The 15,045-nt window shown below is 36.2% G+C and overlaps 1 protein-coding gene across 2 annotated transcripts in view; it reads left to right on the forward strand.

Moving 5' to 3' along the window:
* ITGA1 (integrin subunit alpha 1) overlaps window positions 1–15,045 on the forward strand; it is a 169,189-nt gene that overhangs the window by 39,445 nt on the left and 114,699 nt on the right. For both annotated transcript variants that reach the window (XM_041747906.1, XM_041747907.1), the window contains exon 2: window positions 14,082–14,202. In XM_041747906.1, the coding sequence (XP_041603840.1) occupies window positions 14,082–14,202 (121 nt within the window). The remainder of the gene's footprint in view (window positions 1–14,081; window positions 14,203–15,045) is intronic.

The following is a 15,045-nucleotide window of genomic DNA, read 5'->3' on the forward strand; positions in this document are numbered from 1 at the left end:
CTTTGTCTCTCTTACTCTTTTTGAAGTTTTTAATGGCTTTTTGGGGGAAAATAAGAAGGAAGCATTGAGTCAGGTCATGGAAGCCATCTGTTTCTCTTAGCTACTCTGCTTCACGCTTCTTTCCCAGCCTTCCCCCAGCCACATTGGAGCAATGAAGTTTAAGGGGGACCACTAACTGGACTAGACAGTATCTCATTTCCCTTCTGTATGTTAGAACTCTCTCTTTCTCCCTTCTGGATTTCATTCTCACACTATAAACTACCTTCTTGGCAAGAATGAAGGCTGTGTCTGCTACGGAGTGTCCTGTTCCATGAACTTCACCACCTGGATAGGGGCCTGTGAAAGGTATGAACCTGATATCAGAGAGTTGATTACTTGGATTGGTCCCCTTCGAGTTAATCAGCTGTGGCCAGGAGAGTGAGACACTAGGTAGTTCATTTTAAATCTGATGCTCATTCTCAAACCAGTCAGCTGTAGTCTGGATGTCAGTGTCACTTAAAAACATGGCAGCACCTTGAAACCCTTAGTTCGAGTAAGATAGTTGCCAAAAGAAGGTAGTTACTGGCTCCTGATCAAATGGAAGGGCCAATTTAGATAATAGATAAGGTGTCTCATACTTACTATAATATTTTATGATTTATCACTAGCAGTCGAATATTAGGAAGTCATAATTCATTATGTGCAGTTTGACCAAGGATCAAATAGATTTTTTTCTTGCAGGAGATACAATAAATAAACACTTACTACCTACAGTGTGTTAGAATAGAGAAAGAACACTATCACTAGAAACCTGGAAGCACAATTAAATACAAATATTATGGGTATTGAAAAGACCTTTTTTTGTTCTAACAGAAATACCTAAAACTAGACAGAGATAGAGATAGATAGAGATAGAGATAGAGATAGAGATAGAGATAGATAGAGAGATAGATAGAGATAGAGATAGAGATAGAGATAGAGATAGAGATAGAGATAGAGATAGAGATAGGGAGATCCCTGGGTGGCTCAGGGGTTTAGCTCCTACCTTTGGCCCAGGGTGTGGTCCTGGAGTCCCGGGATGGAGTCCCACATCAGGCTCTCTGAATGGGGCCTGCTTCTCCCTCTGCCTGTGTCTCTGCCACTCTCTCTCTCTCTCTCTCTCTCTTTGGGTCTCTCATGAATAAATAAATAAAATATTTTTTAAAAAAGAGAGAGAGATATCTCCCCCCTCTCACCAATCCCATTGCTCAAAGAGTTTAGTTTTGATTGGTTTGGGTTGTTCTTCTTAAACTTTTTGTTTTGGTAAACCATCAAAAACTTTAAAATTGCAGTGTTAACTATGTTCAGTATCACTAGATGGAAAAGACTATCTTTGAAAAGACAGTAAAATGGCCTTTCATTAGGATGAGCTACTACATAGAACCCTCTAGATCCTATTTCCTCATTAAAAAAAAGTGTATCCAGTCTAATGCCAATTATCTTTACATTTTTATAAGGCATAAATTTTCTTTAACTCTAAGGTCTTAAAAATTTCCATGTAACATTCTGTAATGTATCATGGGCTCCCTTCTGAGGAAATGTGGTATTAGATTCCATTTATCTCAATGGGTGTGGCCTTTATTGTTGCTATTGATTTGGTTGTGTTAATTTCTGCCTCTTTAATGCTCCAAATAATAATTTAAGATTAGAGAGTTGCAAGAATGCACAGAATGATGAGAAATGATGAAGTCAGCAAGCTTTCCAAAGTTGCAGTACTTGAGGAAAATAGTCAAATATGCATTCTCATTCATCTGCCATAGTCCTACTCTATCCTGTTTAACCCTGCTGATAGGTGGACAACTCCTTGAAATTTTTCCTTCTATCTTTATATGTGTACATTTTCAGAAGTAATGTTCAATACACCTCTGGCATTCTGGACAGTTCTAAATTGAATGATGACCTTTTTCTTTTACATCTTCCTTGAGTGCCTAGTGTTTGTGAAATAAAGATGGCCAGTGGAAAGTCAGTGTTACTTGACTTACTTCCATATTTCTTAGTTAAACTTATCCTAGAGTAAGGAATTATGAGTTCCTGGAGCAGCGCCTGTGTCTCTTTCTTAATATAACTCTCAATTCCATGATTTGGTTTGTCTGCAGTTGTCTCAAGAGGCAGACAAAGCCATATACATAGCATAGTCCTAGAAACTAGACTGTGGACAAGTACTGGAAAGGAAATAATGACAATTCTAGCAGTCGGTTCCTTTTCAGACCAATGTATTTGTTAAGCAAATTGTGAACTGTGGCAAATCATAGTATTAATCTCATTTCTAAAATCTTTTATTTCTTTTGCCCTTCAAGTTGACCCCCAGTGATGTCCACCAGAGTATGAGTGTAAGATGCAGCTGCCATAGCAAACCATCCTGGTCAGATCTCCACCATGCCCTTTTTCACCTTGCCTGCCTCTGAAATTATTTTATCTCTCCCTTATCCTGATCATGCATCTTTATATCTTCTTTTACTGACCCGCACCCCTTACTCTCATGTCATTGATAGTGAAGGGATTGTAGAAAATAGGAAATGGGTAAAGATAATTAAGATGATATATTTAAATTATTTTATTTTGTGTCTCCTTGCAGCTCCTAGAAACAAGAATAGCATTGTGTTTGTTCTAATTTTGTGTTAAGATATGAAATTTTAAAAATTAAAATGTAAAAGAATTAGAAAAGATGTATCACGTCAACACATCTTCAACCATATGATAATTATACAAAAAATGTATATGTTCTTTTTTCTCATGAAATACTTTAAACTTATAAGAAAATTAAAGGAATAACAACAAACATAGATGTGCCTAGTACCCAGATTTGCAAAATCTAAACATTGTCCCATAATTGTTTATTTTTCATAAGAAATAAAACATTATTAAGATTTTCTAGAAAGCCAAATAATGAACAAATCTCTTCCTCATTGAGGCTAGAACTAATTGATGACCAAGAATCAGAATGGAGCATGGCAGATGAATGAAATTCCCACTATTCTCCCTTAGACAATGCTGACTTGTCTTCCACCTCCAACTCAGAGTCTGACACTAGAGAAAAGCAAAGCATTGTGGGGATTTTTTTGTTGTTGTTGTTTTGTTTTGTTTTTGTTTTTGTTTTTGTTTTGTTTTTCTGTAAGCAGGCTCACTTCTGAGAGAAAATGAATAAGGGAAGACTGGGCTACCCATATAGCTTCTCTTTCCAAACTCACCAATCACTTAAGTGTGAATGGAGACAGGCATAGATACAGACAAGGAGGATTATAGCTTACAGAGCTCTCTCCCATCAGGAATGGGAAGTAAGCATTTTCCTCTAGAAACGTATAAAGTTAAAGCCACGTTTTTATTTCCTTTTGGATCCTATTCTCTTCCTTCTTATCCACTCCCCCGCCCCCACTACATCTACAGGTAATCTCTACCTGAATTTCAAGATCCTTGTAAATAACGAATACTTGGTCACCAGAATTGCGATTCTAAGTACCAGCATGCTTCCATTTAAGGAAAATATTGGCTGCCAATTCTTGGCGATCTTGATTATAACATCTGTATTTACTTCAATTACCAGAGACTCTAGAAGACTAATGGAAAGAATGTAAAAGATGATACTGCTAGATAGGAAAAGAGTTTGAATCCAAGGATGTTACTGCTCAACTAATGTTCCAAGTGCTGAAAGATCATCATGGTCTCAGCAACAACAATTATAGCTAAGAAAACAAAATTTAGAGCTATCTTAAAACAGAAAAGAAAGCATCATTAAGTTATCTCTTTCCCCTGAAAAGAAAACAAGCATTCTACTGACCCTTGCCTTCTGAAATATTTCAACATTCCAGGCTACTGAGATTTTTCTTCATCTCTTATAAACAAACCCCAGTGTCCTTTAAAATACTTTCTGGTTTACTTTACGGTTTTTTCAGATGAATAAGTTATTTGCACTTGACTTCCATTATTTTTCTCTTGATAAACTGAACAAGTTTTAAATTGAGGTGAGGTACAAGAAGGCTTTTGAATAAAGAGAATGTGTGCTAGTGAATGATAAAATGAAAACTCACTATAATAATTAGCTAAGAAGGGAGATAAATATTATGAAAAATCATTTTAGTCTAAGTGATAGTATATTATTAGGGACATCTAGAAAAATTAGCCTATTACATGGTATACTAGAATCACTTAGGCATCTCTTAGTCTATGCAATTTGAAATTGCCAATTAAAACTACTGGATAACTCTAGGATAAGTAATTGTTTTCTTTTTTTAATATTTTTTATTTATTTATTCATGAGAGACACACAGAGAGAGAGGCAGAGACATAGCAGAGAGAGAAGCAGGCTCCATGCAGGGAGCCTGATGTGAGACTTAATCCCGGGACTCCAGGATCTCGCCATGGGCCTAAGGCAGGCACTTAACTGCTGAGCCACCCAGGGGTCCCAAGCAATTGTTTTCTTACAGACTTTTTTTTTTGATTGGGATATACTGTTGGGGTTTTGCATTGTATTTTATTTTGTTACTTAGCTTTATGAAGCCCTTAATTTATTAATGTTAATGATTGACCACTTGTGTATTAAATCAGAATATATTTAGATAGCCTTATTCCATCAAAAGAGAAATGTCATAAATGTATGCTTTGCCTCCTGCTTCAGAGCAATATGGCAAATAAAAAATATGAAACCTTAAGGCAAGTTAAAGCTAATACCCCTTTGTAGTCCATGGCAAAACGAAATATAGGTAGACTTCATTTTATATGTTGATTGTGTTCTGAAAACCATGCATAAAAATCAAGACGTAAAAAAAAAAAAATCAATACGTTTTTAAAAGTCCAGGCATACTTAGTCCTTGAAAAAATATAGTTGATTCAAAATGCCAGTAATTACTTTCCAATCGAAATAATCACAATTTAACTGATTTTTTTTCACATGTTGGAATTTTTCCATTCATTTCTATTTTATTTTTCATTACACGTAAGTGTGTTTTCACTTAAACAATTTTAGCTTCAAACTACGAATTGTACAATTAAGAGAGAATGACTTTTGGCTCTCTTTTTAAAATTTATGTATTTATTTTAGGGAAAGGGGGGGCATAGGGGTAGCGAGGGAGAGACTTAAGCAGACTTCTCAAGGAATCTGATGCGGGGCTCCATTTCAGGACCCTGAGATCATGATCTGAGCCAAAACCAGGAGTTGATGTTTAACTGACGGCACCACCCAGGTGCCCCACTTTTGGCTCTTTTTATACCATTTGTACATTAGGTAACTGGATAATCTTTTGCATGTTTTCGAGACTCTATTGTTTTAATCTCAGAGTCACATCTTACCCAGGTACCAAATGCATTGTATTCATAGATGCCTGAGAAGAAAAACCTGAATAAGAAGTTCTACCTTTATTTATAAAATTTTTCCAATGAATTGTATTACTTTACGTATAACTTCTTCTCTGTGATATACCTGAGCCAGTAACACATTGCCTGTCCTAAGGTTATTTTTGCTAATGTGCACAAGAGGTAGTTTCATGGGTCAGGAAAACAAAGAGGTAGTATACACAGTGATATGAATTATTTTAAATTTCCTCATTTCCTTTGGAGTTATTAAATATACAAACAAAAAATAAATATAATTCACAGTCCCCAGTGAAGCAATAGAAGTATCTGAAGTAGTAATCATATCTCACACCCTCCTCTGACATGTTTATGGATTTCAAAATCCAATACCCAAGCTATCCAGAAAAATTGTCCTATTGGATCTGTAGGAGAATCAGTAACAGAACCTGTTAGTGCCTGGAATTGGAAATTGCCAGTTAAAACCACTAGGTAAATTGAAAACCATTTATTTTACAGTGCGTGCTACCTCTTTGCTTTCCTGGCCCTCAAAAGTTCCTGTTATGCATACTAACAAAAATAACCTAAAACTGACAATGTCTTACTATCTCAACAAGAAGAAATTATATGTAAATTAATAAAATCTGCTGAAAAGTTTTTGTTGACAAAAGTACAACTTTTATTTACTCTTTTACACATCCAAAGACTTTGTATCTCACATTTCTGTGTAAATACTTGAATAGGATGCAACCCTGATCTGTTCTGAAGTGTAATATGCCTTTCCCCATGCAGTACTCCATGCTGTGTAGTCACAGAAATTAATGAGTTCAGCTCCCAGGATGCCAGGGCAGCTGGAGAACAGAGTTCTGCGCTCACGTTGCTTGCACAAACACATGAGTTGTGTTTCCCACAATGGGGTCCAGGGCCCCCTGAGGTTCTACAGCTTTTTTATCCTGTAAAACACAGAGCCAGAAGATGATGCTGATAGGGTGGAGGCGTTGGGAGACTGAGACTGTTTAAGAATTTCAAGAGAAGGGACAGTCTGAGAGGAGCTTGGCAGAGCAGGCAATTATTTGTGGTGGGAGGATATGGGAAAAGAGCAGATGTCTGTAGATACTACAAAGGAAAATAAACACTGTGGAAGAACAAACTTATGTAGAAAAATTTAAAAGGGGGATTTTTAACAAAGGATGTTTGGGAAACACTCCATTGGAGTTTAATATTCTGGGCAGCACTTACAAAAGGGTATAAGTTCTTACAGCCAGAATGACCTTTATATGAGAACTCTCAATATCTCAGTTTATTCCATCCTGTTTCATTTAACAAACTTGTATTAAACACCTACTATGTGCCAAGAAATAGACCTCCTTGCCCCCTTCCCACCAGTCATATACAGATATACACACAAACACACACTCACTTTGAAGTTCAAATACCGTGTGTATTAACTGGAGGCCCACAGGGCGTTAGCACTAAAGTCAAAACAATTCACTTACTACAGCATACTGTAGTTAAAAAGCAACCTCCCAGGATGAAACTTGGAAAATGCTTGAACATGGAGGTGTTTATTTGGATTGGCTGTTCTGGACTTGCTGATAGAGGTAGATATCATGCTGACATATTACATCATTTCTGATGAAAGAACTCTGAATAGTGGGATTGATGGAGCAGACTTTCCTCTTACATAACTGTATAGGGAAGTTTCAATTGCTTGGAGACAATGAGTTGGATATGGTATTTTTTCCCAGAAAATATAGATTCCTATATTTGAGATTATGATACCATTTCCAAACACTATTGTTTATTCTACATCAAGGCTCAAAGCTCTAAGTTTGTTTTATTGTTTTTTTTTTCTGTTGTCTTCACCACTGGAATTCTTTGTCTCATCCTTTTCAAGATTGCAGCGCTATAAAAATAATCATTTCAGACTTCAAATCAACTAGAATTATATAGTGTGATATTTTTGGATAGATCTAGTTACACTATTAATCAAATTTTATCTTTTTAAAAAAATATTTTTATTTATTAGAGAGAGAGCACAAAAAAATGGGGGGAGGGCAGGGGAAAAGGAAGAGGAAGAGAAACAGACTCCCTGGTGATGTGGGGCTTAAGCCCAAGACCCTGAGATCATGACCTGAGCTGAAACCAACAGTCAGATGTTCAACCGACTGAGCCACCAGGGTACCCCTCAATTTTTATCTTTTAAGGTAATTATGTCCACCAAAATTGATATCCAACTCACTTAGCCATCAAGAGTAATTGAACTAATTAAAATTTCACATTTATAGCATTGATATTATAAAGATACTTCATTATACATTAAAAGTTAGCAAAAGGGCTTTCACTTCCACCAAATCTTATCATTAAAATATTTTTCTTCTAACTCCCTGAAGTCTCTCAAAGTTGAATATATTTTATTTGAATTTAAGGAGAAGGTAAAGAAAAATTGAAGTGACATAAAATACCTAATATATCACATCATTAGTTATAGTGAGCATTTATAACTTGAGGAGTTTATATTCATTTGGACAGGAGTGGATGAACTCTTTCCACCAAGAGGCTTCTGCACAACAAGAAATATGAGGCACCAGGATGTACCAGCATTCAGGTTGGGGGAGCATGGGGGCTCTGCAGCTTTGTATTACAGAGGCTGCACTGCCTAGATATTTTCTCTGATTCTCAGGTGGGCTTAAGACTGTGACTCAGTATGACCTGAGTATAGAAGAAGAGTCACTTCAGGCTTAACCTATCCTTGCAATAGACTTGTAATCTTTGAAGTAGGTTAGAGGAGAGTAGATTGTCATTGAAGTAAGAGAAGCCCTGACTTGTTATTGACTGAGAACCTGGATGGTACCATAAATATTCACCACCTCTTGAGGGACTGAGATGAGAATCCAAGATATTTAAGTGGAAGGACATGAGTCACCTGCACTTCTTTTCCTTGGCCAGTTCTTTCACCTGGAAGGCCTGGTTCCCTCATCTTAGATTTTCTTTACACATGTCATTGCAGCCAGGTTTAGAAACAGGAAATTTTCTATGGAAATGAGTCAATTAGCCCACTGTCCTGTCCCACTGATATAACATCTGTATCATTTTTTGAGATACAAATGGTCGTTAGGATGGGGGTGGGGGATCCTCTTCCAAAAGAAATCTCTACTGCCAGATGGTAAACTGATTCTTTGGATTCTACTTATGAGCACAGCTAACTCATTTATTGATTATTCTTTATTGCTACATGCATAAGTTGTATTTCTCACAGCAATTAATACCTATGAAGCATTTATAAGCTCATTTTAAATATGATAATCTGAGGCTCATAGAAGTTAAATCACTACTGTGTTTTTTCCCAGCTAGGCTATTAGATCTTGAAAGCAGACTTTTTAGGGGATCCCTGGGTGGCGCAGTGGTTTGGCGCTTGCCTTTGGCCCAGGGCGCGATCCTGTAGACCCAGGATCGAATCCCACGTCGGGCTCCCGGTGCATGGAGCCTGCTTCTCCCTCTGCCTGTGTCTCTGCCTCTCTCTCTCTGTGACTATCATAAATAAATAAAAATTTTTTAAAAAAAGGCAGACTTTTTAAATGATTTTTTATGCCTATAGCTCTAAGACCTAGCATATATTCAACCCAAAGTAAAGCTTCAATTAGTATTTGTGGAGTAGTTGGATAAATGTGAATGATTACATATATGATATAAGTAAAAGGGCTCTACTTAAGCCTAAGTTCATATATCTCTAAAGATTACCATCTTTCCATACAATCAAATAATTCGCTTTAAAAACCATTAACTATAGGGGTGCCTGGGTGGTCAGTTGATCAGACGTCTGACTCTTGGTGTCTGCTCAGGTCATGATTTCAGGGTCCTGGGTTTGAGTCTCCCATTGAGCTCTGAGTTGGGCTTCACACTCTATGCAGAGTCTGCCTCAGATTCTTTTTCCCTCCTCGCTCACATTCACTCTCTCTCTCTCTCTCAAATAAATAAATAAAATCTTTAAAAATAAATAAAAATAAAAATCATTAACTATAATAACAGTTACTATTTCCTATCTTAATATTATGCCATTTCGCTCTTTATAAAGAATGAATATATTAATTCTGTGATTTCTCCTATGGATAAATTGTAGGAAGATTGGATAAATGTGTAGGAAGTTGTTGAAAGAAAACAATAGCATTTTAATATCTATCCCAAGTTACCATTTATTTGATATCCTTTTTACTTGGGCTTAGAATTTTAAATATTCAAAATTCCACTGGCTATTAAGTGCTTCAATCTGGATATTACTAAATCAGAATTTCTGGACCACCCTGTGAAAGACAGACTTTCTTCATTAAAAAGCAAAAAAATCAAACAGGCTGCAGTGACTTTTCTTGGAACTCAGAGGATGTGTGGAGGAGGAAGGTCTTCTTTGACAGGAAAGTCAGTGCTCACAGGAGATGCTGAGACTTTGCCCCCTTCATTCAGCTTTTCCTGCCATCCTACCCTCAGCTACTCCAAAGCTACAAGATGATTAAGAGCTCTCATAGGCCATTTGAGGGTTCCATTGACCTGGGTTATTATTTTTATTTTTATTAGTCAGACCACCTCAATGGCACTGTTGTCACGAAAGTCTATGATTTGACCTCGGAAGCCCAGTGTTGAATTCCCTCTCTACCACTCACATAGCCTAACATTAGGCCAATCACTTAACCCCTCTAAGCTCCAGTTTCCTAACATACAAGAGGAGAATAGTGGTTGCCCAACCGCCACAGTTTGTTGCCTAGTTCAACACCCTTTTTATATGAATATGTTTATAAGTGGCAAATGATTTTTAAAGCTTTATTGATTTATTTATTAGAGAGAGAGAGAGCGAGGGGAGGGACAGAAGGAGAGGGAGAGAGAGAAAATCTTGAAGCCAACTCTCTGCTGTACCTAGGAGCCCGACAGCCACAGTGGGGCTCAATCCCAGAAACCCAAGATCATGACCTGAGCTGAAATCAAGAGTCAGCTGCTTAACTGATGGAGCCAGTCAGGTGCCCCATGGCAAAATGTTTATGAGCAGAAAATACTATACAATTTTAGGTTATTTCTCCCTCTCTTTATCTCTCTCTCTCATTTAGTTGTCTTACAAGTCAAATTCCATACTGAGGCAAATAAATCATCAAAATTATCTCTTTCTATAAGAAATACCCTTCAGTACCAACAATCCCATCTTCCTCCTCAGTTTTTAGCCCTTAAATATATAACACATATAGTCATATTTGAAAGAGAGCAAGCCTTTCCATTTCTTTTCTACCTGAACGTGAATGTTTTGGCTGAAACCTCTCATGATGCGTGATGCTTTATCTAGAGCTCTGGAGCCATGACTTCTCTCCTTACTCCACTCATCCCCCCCTTTCGCATTTCCCTAGCCCTGGGCACTCTAGAAGGGCCTCCTCCCCAACTTTGCTTCTCAGATTTAATTACATAGACTAATAGTAGTGTCACCTTCTACTAGCACTTTTCAGATTTAGGGTAAGATGTAGAAATCGAATTAATGCTAATGTTTGGGAATCCTGAGGAAATGTGGGAAAATTTCTCTGCTTTCCTGAGCTTCTTTCTCTTCATTTGCACAGTGATGATAATGACACTATTTGATTGTAGTGTTGGGCAAATTATATGGGAAAGAGCATGTGAAGAGTAACACATAGTTAAGTGTGCTGTTATTTCTAAGGAAAAAATCCCCCTTTTGCTGGTACATGTGAAATCACAACTTTACTTTGACATCTGACTATTGTCTATGGTTTATTTCCCATCATTTTCATCCTGTATGTCCCTTTAAGCCACCTTAGCTTTGTTTTTATTTTTATTTTTTGACTTTGATGGAGAATAAGTATTATTTTTGCTTTACCTCTGGTACATAAAGTTCCAAGACAACTTAGTATAACAAAATGAACATCAAACTCAAAGTTACAAGAAGCTGCTTTCACTGTTTGTGCACTCCTTTAAATCAAAAGAACAAGATGTAAACTATTTTTTTTTTATGTCATCTCCTGTGCTTCAGGCTCCTTGGTGCTTTAGCAAACATGAAAGAGACTGATTTACAATCGCTTTGGGCAAATTGCCTGTAGAATTCTGAGGACAGGAAATGAAAAAAAAAGTGCAGCACACCCCCCGGACATTCCACATAACATGTGGAATAAACAAGCCTAAAAAGGAAGCCAAAAGCTTTTGGTCTTATATTGAGGAGTGTCATGAATGGCCTTTGAGAGAACATATACTAAAGACAATAAAGGGCTGGAAAAATAATTCAAGAGCAGTGAACTTGAATCTAATTAGTGGTAATCCCCTTCCCCTTTAGTCTAAAAGATGGTTAGTACTTTTAATTTAGGTAAATTATGTTATCTGCATCAACATTATGAAAGAGGGCTACCATATTACAGACTTACACCTCTCAAACCTTAACAGAAATTGGATTTCCTGGGGATTTTCGTGGGATGGCGATACTGATTCAGGAAATCTGAGTGGAACCTGAGATTCTGGATTCCTCATAGGCTCTGGTTGATGCAGATGCTAGTGGTCCGCAGACCAATTGTTTTCATGTCATCTTGTTCAACAAAATTATTGGTGATGGTATTCTGGTCCTTATCTATTGAATAGTCATTTTCAACTTGGACAATTTTGGTCCCAAGGGAATTTGTCAGTATCTGGAGACATTTTTGATCTTTATAATTCAGGGAGTACTACTGGCATCATGTGGACAGAGACCACAGATGCTGTATAATACACAGTACAGACTTTCATAACAAATAATTTTCTGGCTCAAAGTGTCAATAACACTAGAGTTGAGAAATCCTGTGGTAGACATAATACTTTTTGTATCTCTCATATTAAAAATAATCTGTTGAAAGTTTTCAAAAAAATAAATAAAGCTGTGAGAGAAGGGTAGGAGCATGTACTATTTAGTTTAGAGGAGAGCGAACAGTGTTTAAAACTGTCTTCAAATATATGAAAGGCGATTATGCAAAAGATAGTAACCAGCTGTTCTCCATCCCATTTGAAGTAGGAGCAGGAAATATACATAAATGGACCTATGCTAACCATCCATTCTTTTTCTGCATCTTCCACACCAGCCAGGAAAATCTCTCTATGATTTTGCAACCATATTTGTCCCACCCTGTGTCATATTACTTGTAGAGACCCTCCCAAATCCTTGGGACATGCTATCTTCTAACTGCCAAGTTGAATCTCTCCCTCCCTTTAAAAACCTAACTTGAAAATTTCCATCTTCAGTGTCTTTCTTAACTAAAATGAAATAATTGGCAGTTCATCTGTAACTTCAATTGGTACACTTTCTCCTTCATTATATTTGTTCTACAAATATGTTATTGCCCATCTGTGTACAAGGAGCTTTGCTAGCTTTTGAGAAGGGATAAGAAAGATGACTAAGAGAGTCCCTGCTTTAAAGAATTTTCCACACTGGGGGAAAAAGTCACACACAGATAATTATAATGTAAATAAAAGTTTTAAAAATTATTTCTATGAGAAATATTCAAAAAACAAAAGAGGAGAGTTTAGTAGTTTAAAAATTATTTTCAGTTGGAAAGATCAAGGAAGACTTTATAAATATGTATACATAGAATCTTTTTTCATAAATAAATATACATAAATATCTTTTTTTATGAACAAAATTTTCTCTGAATTAGGTACAATCCTGTGCAAGAAAGAAACAAAAATGTTAAAATTGAAGATAATGAATTAGAGCATAGAATGAATATGAGTCTGGATTTAGACTATATTTATGGAAGAGTTTATAATGAGTAAGGAAAGAGAATTTTTCAGGATGTGTTTAGCTGTATCATGGTTTTAACAAAGGACAGTGAATTTACTCACCTCTGAATGTACCTTATGATGCTTGTAATTTTACAGGGGGAATGCTCTTTGGGAAGAATTCTTAGTTACATCTAGGAGAGGAATGCTTTGTAACTTCACAAGTATACTTTAAAAACTAGTACCAAACGTGGAATTTGGCGCCATCCATTTGACAGAATTTGGCACCCTTCTGAACCCTTTTAGGAGAGAGTCTCACTTGTACAAGGTTTTCATTACCTAAACTACAAGAAAATTGAAGAGAATTAATCCTCATTGAATATCTAGTATATGTCAAACGCTGAGTAAACTCTTTAGATGTGTCATCTGATTGTCAACAGCAACCGTGAGGTTATCACCACCAACAGTATAAGGAAGTTCTAGTGTATGAGTATAAGTTTCTGTCCACTGCATGATTGAGAGGGAAGCCGGCCAAATCTCAGGCCTGATTAGGAAGCCATTTCTGGGTAGAGGCAATCAGCTTGCATTCCCTTTGGAAGTAGCAAGGAGAAAGCTTCCTCTCCTGAAGATTTAAATGGTGATTCTTGCATGCTTCATAGTCAAAACAGGAAACTGAAGTTGTTTACATTTCATTAGTGCCATGATTTGCTGTAGGGCTCACTATTGGAAAGCTATCTGCAACCATAGTAGGCATATACAGCGTGTTTCTGCTACCTTGCTCTCTCTCACCTTCTGAAGTCATAAGCTCTAGGAATGATACAGCTACTAAATTATTATAGGATTTTGTTTGAATATTAGTATTTGTATTCTTCAGTCATTATATTGATTTTCAGTCAGTAATACAATTAATATCATAGACCTTTCTTGCAGTTCTCGTTTTTTGAGCATCATTACTCTTTTTAACAAGAGCAGTTTTAAATCAGATGCCTTCCATAATTCTAAACATGATGGAATCTTAGTTAACTCTGTGTAACTGGACCTTGTTTTCCTTCTTAAAGTTGTTCTAGGCTTCTGCGTATCATTCAATGTTGATGTGAAAAATTCAATGACTTTCAGTGGCCCCGTGGAAGACATGTTTGGATATACTGTTCAACAATATGAAAATGAAGAAGGAAAATGGTAAGCCAGTCGATTGTGTTGCGTCATTGTTTAGTTTTCTTACAAGATGATGCAAAATATTATTTGGTTACAGTTTGTTTTATGAATGAGACTTCAATGGAATGAATCATGCGTGGTAGAAAATGCAGTCTAATCATTTGGAAATGGAAAATGACAGAGTAAAAAAAGGAAAATTCTTTGGCAGTACTAAAGGAAGTGGTTAGTGATTTCTGTGTTGACCTCAGGGAAGGTCCGTGTCCAAAATAGTCATTGTTCTGTGATTATGTTATTCTGGCAAAAGTTCTTTAATTGTTCTTATTTTAGAATAGTTGAAATTCAGCTGGAAAGACTGGAGGCAGATGAGATGCTGTGTTGAAAGGGCTAATATCACTTCCATAAGATATTATTGGGCTTATGTTATTGGTAATTTACTGATCTAAGTTTGCTTTACTGTTTATAATGAACCTTACTGAATTCCCTTTATACACTTTTAAACCCTTTAATAATGATTCCGTTTACTGCAGGTATTATTTTTAAAGCATATTTAATGTGTTGAAACTTACACAAAATTAATATTAAAGCTCTTTATATTTAACATAATTTTAGTGCTTCTTTTTTATTGAAAAAAAAAGAACAAGAATTTGTTAAACTTTGCTTCAGTTTAATAACTTAAATAAAACTAAACTATTCTAGTAATTAAAATAAACAAAAAAGGGATTTATGCCTCCTAGGAAAACAGTAATTTATCACTAGATGTTTTACAAATGAGAAGAATTGGACTTTCTGATGTTTCACTTTACCCTTTTTTTAAATTTTTTTAAAGATTTTATTTATTTATTCATGAGAGACACACTGAGAGAGAGA

The sequence above is a fragment of the Vulpes lagopus genome, chromosome 3 (genome assembly GCF_018345385.1).
Source record: "Vulpes lagopus strain Blue_001 chromosome 3, ASM1834538v1, whole genome shotgun sequence".
NCBI classification, from domain to species: Eukaryota; Metazoa; Chordata; class Mammalia; order Carnivora; family Canidae; genus Vulpes; species Vulpes lagopus.